At 47.6% G+C, this 9,987-nt stretch overlaps 1 protein-coding gene across 1 annotated transcript in view; it reads left to right on the top strand.

The window, feature by feature from the left end:
* Positions 1–508: 508 nt before the first annotated feature.
* B3GAT2 (beta-1,3-glucuronyltransferase 2) overlaps positions 509–9,987 on the top strand; it is a 79,258-nt gene continuing 69,779 nt past the window's right edge. The window contains exon 1 of the mRNA XM_074368762.1: positions 509–1,209. Within this exon, the coding sequence (XP_074224863.1) occupies positions 619–1,209 (591 nt within the window). The 5' untranslated portion in view covers positions 509–618. The remainder of the gene's footprint in view (positions 1,210–9,987) is intronic.

Genomic DNA, 9,987 nt, shown 5'->3' with positions numbered 1-9,987 from the left:
TCTTTCTTTCCTGGCTTTGGGATCTTGCTGCCGGAGCCGGGAGAGGTTCCGAGAAGGAAGAGCAGAGCGAGGGACCGGAGTGCGGGTTTTCGCGGCGGCGCGCGAACGGAGCTGGGGTCACGGCATCCCCCGCGGCCCCTCCGGTCCTCGCTGCCCCGGCTGGGATGTGACGAAGGCAAGCCTGCCTCTCGCCCCTGAAGGTGCCTCCGAGAGCGCCTCGGGGGCGCACGGCTAGAGTCCCTTTGGCCGCATCGACGCGGGACGTCTCCCAGCTCCCGCTCTCCGGACAGAGCGCTGAGGGATCACCAGCTTCCCGGCGCTCGGCACCGCTCCGGGGCCAGCAGCACGCGGCTGGACCGAGTCCCGCTTCCCGCCGACTACCCGGAGAAGGGGCAACGCCTGCCCGCCCGCCTGCGCTCCGGAGAGCCCTAGCTCTTCGGCACCCGCGCTAAGCCCCGTGGCCCCGGCTTCCCCGCGCCCGCAGCGCCCCGCAACCCTATGGAGAGCGCACCGGCCACGGCTTTCTGAGCGCGGGCGCCGCCGCCGTCCAACCTGCGCGTTGGGGTCCCCCGGCTCGTCCCGGCACGGGGCGTCCGAGAGGCAGGGGGAGCGCGCACCATGAAGTCCGCGCTGTGCAGCCGCTTCTTCATCCTCCTGCCCTGGATCCTGATCGTCATCATCATGCTCGACGTGGACACGCGCAGGCCCTCGCCCCCGCTCACCCCGCGTCCCTACTTCTCTCCCTATGCGCTGGGCCGCGGGGGCGCCCGACTCCCGCTGCGCCGGGCCGGCCTGGGGCGCGGCTGGGAGAAGCGCAACGCCTCTCGCCCGCCGCCGCCACCCGAGCTGCCCACCATCTATGCCATCACGCCCACCTACAGCCGCCCGGTGCAGAAAGCCGAGCTGACCCGCCTGGCCAACACGTTCCGCCAGGTGGCGCAGCTGCACTGGATCCTGGTGGAGGACGCGGCGGCGCGCAGCGAGCTGGTGAGCCGCTTCCTGGCGCGGGCCGGGCTGCCCTGCACGCACCTGCACGTGCCCACGCCGCGGCGCTACAAGCGGCCCGGGCTGCCGCGCGCCACCGAGCAGCGCAACGCCGGCTTGGCCTGGCTGCGCCAGCGGCACCGGCACCAGCACCAGCGCGCGCAGCCAGGCGTGCTCTTCTTCGCCGACGACGACAACACCTACAGTCTGGAGCTCTTCCAGGAGGTATCGGCTCGCGTGCCCCGGCTAGTTGGGGGGGGGTGGGCAGAAGTGGGGGGTGGGCAGAAGGGAGGGGTCCCCCGGCCCGCCCCGCCCCGACCCCGGACGCCCAGTCCCGCCGCCGCGGCTCTTTGGAGCGCTCGCTTCCCCGCGCGCCTTTTCAGATTCCCCGTGAAGCGCTCCGCAGCCCTCTGCGAGCCGGCGGGGATGGAGAGCGGGTGGGAGGACCACTGCAGTTCCAGGAGGGAGTCCACCCAACCCCGCGATGGGGCCCAGTCGGTGGCGCAGGTAGGGGGAGCGGGGATGATTTCTAGGAACTGGGCTTGGGCTGGCCTGAGGATGGAGTCCCGTGGGGCCCGGCTGCGAAAGGGGGGGCGGGGGCTTGGTGTTCTACGAGGCCTTTCAGCGCACACAGGTGTGTTTCTGAGGCTAGAACGGTATAGGGAGGGCAGTGAAAGTAGTGACTGAAAATCAGCCCAGACGCACATTTCCCTCGTACCGTCTTCTGGGACGGAACTGGTTCTTAGTGACAACACTGACTTCTAGGGGGTCTTCCCTCCACCTCTGCTTCCAGCAGGCCCTTTCTGACGCTAAAGATTACCCCCCTTTCAAGGAAACCCTCTGGCAACCGAGTTGCGACTGTCCGGCCGTGTGATTATGGCTTTTCGCAGCCCAAGGTGCCAGCTGGGACTGCCTGGCACTTTCCCTGACCCTTCTCTAGGCCTCTCTTTGGCTACTCGTGTCCAGGGTCCGTCGCAGCCCGGTCCTCGGTGCAGCCCGGTCCACCGCTGCTGAGGCGGCCGAATTGCCCTTGGAAGGCCGCAGGTGCGCCAGCCAGCCAGCACGGGGTTAGAGCAGGTGCTCGTGTTTGAGGCGGGTATTTTGCAGTCTGAGTGTGGTGGGTGCATGCGCTGCTGCCAGTGAGACGGGGTTGCATGGTTTTGTCCGTTTTCTTGTTCCTCCTCCACAAACGTAGCAGAAAAATCTTGGCTTTTTGGACATCCTGTGGGACTGTTGCCTTCCTCTCCCCCAAATTCCTGACATTCAGCCTCTGAGACTGTATTGTCCCTCCCCTCCTCCCTGCCCACCCTGTCCCCCCAAGTCAACTGAACAATCTGTATGTCTAGTAATCACAAACGCCCCGTGCTTTCGTCCTAACATCTCTGATTTGCTTTCTTAATCTTAGAACAGAGCTACTCTGCCCTTCCAGCTCAATGTTTCTGCCTCTGTGGCTTTAAAAATCCATTCCTTAAGGGCAATTGCTGCCCTCATTTCTATGCATCCTCTCCTGCTTCATGAATAAAAGGACCAGTCTTAATTGCTCCTCACCTTTTCTTTAACATGCTTTCAGATGGAGAGCTTTCTTTTCCTGTTTCTTCCAAAGAAATCAGTAAGCCTGTCGTTGCATCGTATGGTCTTCAGTAAAACCAAGATAAGAGGTGCCATCTGATTTTTTTTTCAGTTGGGTTATTTTTGTGATCATGCTTGTGCACTCTTTCCCCCAAACATGTAGTTTGTATTCTGAAGCAAAGACATTTACATTTCAGCATACCAGCATTTTAAACCTTAGTCTCTTTTTTTTTTCCTTCTACAACTTGAACATTGCCTTACCCATGAAAATGTGTGGTCTTGTGTAACTAAAATAATGCACAACACTATTAATGAACCTTTTAGAGGGATGGGCTATGACGGGGAGTGATTTTCAGTTTCTTCCCAGCTTCTAGCCTGTTGGTGTAAGGAGTTGGATGGAGGGGAGGAGTTGGCACATTCAGGCAGTGAAACGGTCCAGAACACTGTCTTCCTTTAACGCTTCCCAGACTGAAAGGAAGGCTTGTTGGTGGTGGATATTAAGCAGCAAGAGAAGAATCCAGTAGGTTTTTTTCATCGGTCCCTAGGGGGAAAAAAGAAGATAAAAGCAAGAGGAGAGGGTGGGGTGAAAAAGCAGCTTTGGCCCAAGGGAACTATATAGGGGAAAAAAATGCAAAACTTTCAAGGCACGAAAATGTTGTACAGTTGGAAGTAATGAAATATTCAAAATAAGCTTCAGAGCATGCGCAGCTGTTTTTCAAGGAGAGGCGCCAAGTCTAGAAAGTACACAACAGAAGGGATTTTTAAAAAGCATAATACACATGATACACTTAGAATTTAAGTCCTCTAGCTCCTAGAGGTTCCTCCCAGGCAGGAATTTTATGACCAGGCCTATTCTCACCCACCACCCCTTCCCCAGCACAGTGTTTTTGGGCAGAGCAGGTGTCTGTCTATCCACCGGGCATATATGTTGAGACATTGAATCTTCTTTTTTACATCACATTCGTTTCTTTGTACTGCAAGCAGTATTGAACTCTCTCAAGAGTCAGATTAGTGGAGTTTATGCATCCTGAGTCTTGTGCATTGGTGGGTTGGGGTCCCCTACACCATTTCTAGGATTAATGATTCCCTGTGCATTACAGACTAGACATTGCTTCTTGGAGGAAAGGGAGGACCAGTTTAAACGTCCAGAAACTACAGCTCATCCAGGGAAGGGAAGCTGCTGATCAGGGATGCTGTAGGACCCAGGCATCTTTCTGAGCCCTGAATACTGTGCACATGCAAATGAGATTTTAGGTAATTCACTGGACTTAAGGAAAGACTGTCCCAAGTCAGGCTTCATCTTTTATTCATAGTGCTTCTAATTTCCATGGTTGATGTTAACGTAGATAAGATAAAAGGGAGACAATGAACCAGGTACAAATTAGCTCACTAAGCATTGGCTGCAAATGAAGGAAAGGTCTCCAAATTAAATTAAGGGCGCCCTGTGTTCAATTATTCCTCCCTGGTCACTGGAGTGGGGCTTTCTTCTCCCATACAGCTAGCTAATTCCCAGGCTCCCCTTTCAACTGAGCTGTGTGCCAGGAAAGGAATAGTTGCACTGAAGAATCCTACATCTAATAACCAAATCCACTTGCAAATGAAGCTCAGTGTGAATTGTAGGCACAGAAGCTGGGCTGTCCACCGGAGATGGAGATGGTTGGAGTTTTTCAAGTTCCCAGTGTCTCAGGCTCTCCCTGTGACATTGATGGGGCTTTGCCCTGTAGCTCACAGGTAATCCTGCCTGCCTGCCACCCATGCGCCCTGTCAATCTAGCTCTCCGGAAAAGCTTATTTGCAAAGTATTGGCACTGCTCTCATAAAAGCGACAACCACACACAAACGTAGCTGTTTCTACCCCATTTTCCATAACCCTATTGATCAGATTTCTGTTCTCTGCTAGAAAATCTGCCAAGCTTTCTTCAGTTTAAAGCTGACACTTTTCAGGGGAAGGTGCTTTCATCTTTGGAGATGAGTTAAATTGAAAGGTTATAAAAAAGCAGCACTTTCCAAGCAGGGAGGAAAAAAACTTTAAAAATTTTAACTTTAAATGTAACGAGGTGAGACTGGAAAACAAGCCGACTTTGAAACACTTAAGGGGCTCAGAAAGGGACTCAGTTAATTCACCTGCATTTGGAAGATATTCTTGGCAAGCAGAGAATTAGAGAGGCCCTTTGCTTGGATCTTCTGTTGGATGCTGTTCAGCTGTTCGTGTGCTGAGCGGGTAGAGGAGTGAGGGTTAGTTCTGTCCTGCCTCTTTTCTGATGCATTTATATTTTCCTCCCTTTCTGTGGGGCTCATTAGAGACACAATCCAAAGGATATTCAAATTCACAGTGTTTGCCACTTTTCCCCCTGAGTAGTAAGTTCTGTGTTTCATTCATGTATATATATATACACTTTTTTTAAATTTAGCCTTTTTTTAAGCAATTCTTTTTTGTTTTTGTTTGTTGGGGGAGGTTTTATTTAGGTTTGTTTATTTATTTATTTAATGGAGGTACTGGAGATTGAACCCAGGGCCTCGTGCATGCTAAGCACTCGCTTTATCACTGAGCTCTACCCTCCCCCTTCTATATGTGTTTCCTGAAAGGAGACCAGAGACCTCCCTTTCCTTCTACCCTGGATACAGTTACTTGGTGGATGCTAAGCAATCTTTTTAAAGTGAAGAAACCTCGAAGGTTCTCTGAGGTGTAACATACCAAGACAATTTTACCTGAAATGTGGCCCCTTGTATTTTCTTCCTCCCCATCTAAAAACATTTTTTTGCAGAGGGGGAAGAAGGTAATTAGGTTTATTATTAATCTATTTTTAGTAGAGGTACCGGGGATTGAACCTGGGACATCATGCATACTAAACATGTGCCCTACCACTGAGCTATAAGCTATACCCCCCAAAAAAGCATATTAATCATCACACCATACATCTGATCAAATGTGAGAATTTTGTAAAATGTGTGTGTGAAAATGACAATCCATTTTCTCAGGCTATCAGTGTGAAATCTGTGCTTTCTCTTTACTCCACCTGAATTCAGAGAACTTGAATTATGGCTAATTTTTGACAGGGCTCCCCTTGGACCCCAGCAGTTTTCACTTGGATGTGGATATTTTAAGGGACCAGAGATCACTATTTGGGTTTCAAAGGCATTCTCCCATCTGCGTCTTCTTGTTGTCTTTTCTCCTTCCTCCTTCGACCTCCAATCTATTTTTTCACTGATTATTCTTTCTCATGAATAGACATGAAGCCACGTCCAGATTATCATTTGGCGCAACAAATGTGTGTCTTTTAAGCACTGAGACTGTTGTCTGCTGCTTCTTGGAAACGGTCATGCGTATCCATTTTCTCCTGTCTATTCTACTTGCCTCTAAATTACAGGCTGGTAAATTTTCTCTTGTGTGAACAGTAATGGAATAGTCATTGCTTTTAAGGCCCGCTACAAAAGCAGAGTAGAAGGACCAAAGTCAACACTCTTATTTATTACCTATTCCGGGGGCTGCTCAAATAGTGGGGGGTTTGGTACAGAATTCAGTAATGTTCAGATATGTCTAGTCAAACCTTTTTATTTTAAATAAATATGCCTTTATTTAGGGTGGTGGGGGTGATTAGGTTTATTTATTAACTTTTTAATGGAGGTACTGGGGATTGATCCCAGGACCTCGTGAATGCTAAGCACACACTCTGCCACTTGAGCTGTACCGCCCCCCCCCACCATTCAAACCTTTTGGACTCTGATGAAATATTTGCTTGGTCTGTATACATTAAGCTAACATTGCTTATATTTGACTTGCCAAGCAGGGAATTTAAGTTTTGCAGGGTTCTCAAATTCTCCCCCCTCAAAACACAAATCAAATTGCTTTACCAGTCCATAGATTGGTAGGTAGGGTAGTTACGTAGGTTGGGAATAGATTTCCAATTCACAGAAATAAACTGAGATAATCCATTGTTAATACTAGGCAATTTTTGTGTACGACTTTAAATAAGTGTTTAAAATACCCTTTACCCCTGGCAGTGGGGGAAGGTATAGCTCAGTGGTAAGGGTATGTGCTTAGCATGCACAAGGTCCTGGGTCCCATCCCCAGTACCCCCATTAAAAAAAGTTAGCTAAAAAATAAATAAAAATAAATAAAATACCCTTTACCATGGATACAAGCTAAATGAGCACTTACTACAGGCCAGGAACCACGTTTAGGGTTTTAGATGTATTAACATACTTGATCCTCAGCGGCACCTGGGGGAGGTTCTGGTGCTGTCCCGCCACCCCCATCCTCATGCTGATGTTTAAGCATGAACACAGGTCTTTGATAAAGAGTGCAAGGATTTTTTAAATGAATCTAATATCGTTGTTACCCTGATCAATAGAATCACTGATCCCCATTTTACAGAAGAGCTAAAGCAGTAGGAAGTAACTGGAAAAGTCATGCAGCTGTTCAGGGATAGGATCTTAGACCCAGTGCGTGGTTCTGGGGCCTGTTCCCTGGGCGTCCTACCGCCCATCTCGCTTGGCACGTACGGTTGGATGGATGTACGTCATTGCCTTAAGCAAAGCATTCGACCAGCAGAGTCCTCTGATATTGTTCTAACTTCTGCCATACTTGAACTCAGGTCTGTCTTCTTTTTTTATTATTTTTATTGGAGTATAGTTGATTTACAACGTTGTGTTAGTTTCAGGTCTGCAGCACAGTGATTCAATTATACGTATAGGTCCGTCTTCTTGGCTCTGTCAACTTCTGCTTTTCTCTTCTGACCTTTTCTTCACGATGTAATTCTGTCTGATGAAAGTTCTCTCTTCCCTCACTATCTCACCAGTAGACCACTTGATTTTTAGATTATTTTTTCAAGTCAGGTGAAAACTCCCAAGTTCATATGCCAACTGCCATCTTATATTTTTTGAAACTGTATTCTTGTGAACAAGTAAGGACTGATCATTTCTGCAAGAAGATAAAACATTAATTCTTTTCCTTGGTTGATACGTGTCCATCAGCAACTGTAGCTGCCGGGCACATACCCTGTCAGGGCAGACAGATTGAATAGGAGAATAATTTTCTGGAGGGAATGGAAATGGGGAATGAGGACTGGATTGTTTCAGATGGGCTCGGTGGTTTACCATTGGGATGGAGGAGAGGAGCTGGGGACCTGAGCCAATTTGAGCTCAAGGTCACGTGGGTGACAGACCCCTGCCTGTTGCTTCTGTGGACAGGGAGCTGAGGCACCTCCTCCCTGGGGCTCAGCTCTTGCTTATAGGAACCTGTGAGCTGGCGATGCTGCCCATTGCTGGCCCTCACTGCTGGATTCACCAAGCTCCTCCCTCGTTGGTCGAAGCTTCGTTAATTTTCTTGTCTGATTCTTCTGGGACTAGAATTTTCCCTAGATGATTATTATTATTATTATTTTCCCCAAATAATTAAAAACTCAGTAGTTTTTGTTTTCTCCCATCTGTCTCCCCCATCCGTGAAAAGAGAACTCTAAACAGGAGGTAAGTTGCATGCAGAATCTCAGGCAGGTGGTTCCTGCAACCCAGGTGTTTATCCATCGTACCTTGATCTCTCCAGTGAAAGCCAAATGTGCTCAATGCTGGACATTCTCCACTAACTGGGATTTCCGTTACCTAAGATGATTGGATCTTAGCAGTAATAGTGTACCACTCTGCCCGATTCCTTCTGCCTTCGTGAGCTTTGAGCTGACACCTGAAGATCACGGAGCCTGGGGTGTGATGAGGGCAGGGGAAAGAGCTATCCCGGTGGAACAAGCCATGTTTGCAAACCTGAGAAGAGAGGACGTGTGGATACCCAGAGAGCCAAACGATGTCCTCACTGCAGGAGGTCTCGATGGCCTAGGGGACAAGGTGCAAGATTAGGCAGGCACCTCACATCTTCCGCGGGTCAAATGTGCTTATCTCTGGGAGAAAAGTTAGCATCTCCCCCACACCTGACCTATAAAGAAAAGAAGTCTTCGGCTTCTTTGTGTTTGGAAGTGGTATTGAAATCACGCCCGTTAGTTAGATTCTTCTTCCTAGACGCTGACATGTCTTTATGTAAGTCTGTGTATTTGCACAGTGTGAGGGTTATGCTTTTACTTGCTTACATCTGCTTTTCAGATCACCTATTAGGCAAATCTTTTGTTAATTTTTTTGAGCTCTTTCTTGTTTTTTTTAATTGAAGTGTAGTTGGTTTACAGTGTTGTGTTGATTTCTAGTATATAGCATAGTGATTCAGATATATATATATATATATATATATACATGTGTGTATATATATATATATATATATATATATATACACACTCTTTTTCATAGTCTTTTTCATTATAGGCTATTACAAAATGTTGAAAATAGTTCCCTGTGCTCTACAGTAGAACCTTGTTGTTTATCTGTTTTATATATAGTAGTTAGTATCTGCAAATCTTGAACTCCCAGTTTATTCCTCCCCAGCCCTTTCCCCCTGGTAACCATAAGTTTGTTTTCTGTGTCTGGGGAGGGGGTCTGTCTTTGTATTGTAAATAAGTTTATTTGTGTCCTTTTTTTTTTAGATTCCACATATAAGTGATGTCCTGTGGTATTTTTATTTCTCTTTCTGGGTTACTTCACTTAGCATGATGATCTCCAGTTCCATCCATGTTGCTTCAAATGGCATTACTTTATTCTTTTTTATGACAGAGTAGTATTCCATTATATATACCACAACTTCTTTATCCATTCATCTGTCAATGGACATTTCGGTTGTTTCCATGTCTTCTACAACAGCTATTATAAATAGTGCTGCTGTGAACACTGGGGGGCATGTATCTTTTCCAATTAGAGTTTTCTCCAGATATATGCCCAGGAGTAGGATTGCTGGATCATATGGTAAGTCTAATTTTAGTTTTTTAAGGGATCTCCGTACTGTTCTCCACAGTGACTGTACCAAACTACATTCCCACCAACAGTGTAGGAGGCTTCCCTTTTCTCCACATTCTCTTCAGCATTTATTGTTTGTGGACTTTGTAAGGATGGCCATTCTGACTCGTGTGAGGTGATACCTCATTGTAGTTTTGATTTTGCATTTCTCTGATAATTAGTGATACTGTACATCTTTTCATGTGCCTGTTGGCCATCTGTGTGTCTTCATTGGAGAAATGTCTGTTTAGGGCTTCTGCCCATTTTGGATTGGGTTTTTGGGTTTTTGTTTAATTTTTAAAATAGAACCTGGATAAGGTGGGTAGTAAATTGATAGAAAAACTATAGGTCTGTATTTATCTGTCTAGTTGTCCCAAGGGATTGTTAATATGGACTGTTGGATGCATCACAGCACCTAGCATCAGCTTAGATAACATAGTACAGTATGTCTGTTTCAGTTCACTGCTTCTCCTGCTAGAATATAAACTGAGTAAGGGTAGGACTTTTCCCTTGTTCACTGTGATCTCTCTAGTGCCCAGCAGTTAGGAATGCTCACTAGTATCTGTGGAAT

This window comes from Camelus bactrianus, chromosome 8 (genome assembly GCF_048773025.1).
Source record: "Camelus bactrianus isolate YW-2024 breed Bactrian camel chromosome 8, ASM4877302v1, whole genome shotgun sequence".
NCBI classification, from domain to species: Eukaryota; Metazoa; Chordata; class Mammalia; order Artiodactyla; family Camelidae; genus Camelus; species Camelus bactrianus.
The sequence above is the reverse complement of the archived record's forward strand: the minus strand, read 5'-3'. Positions and strand labels throughout refer to the sequence as shown.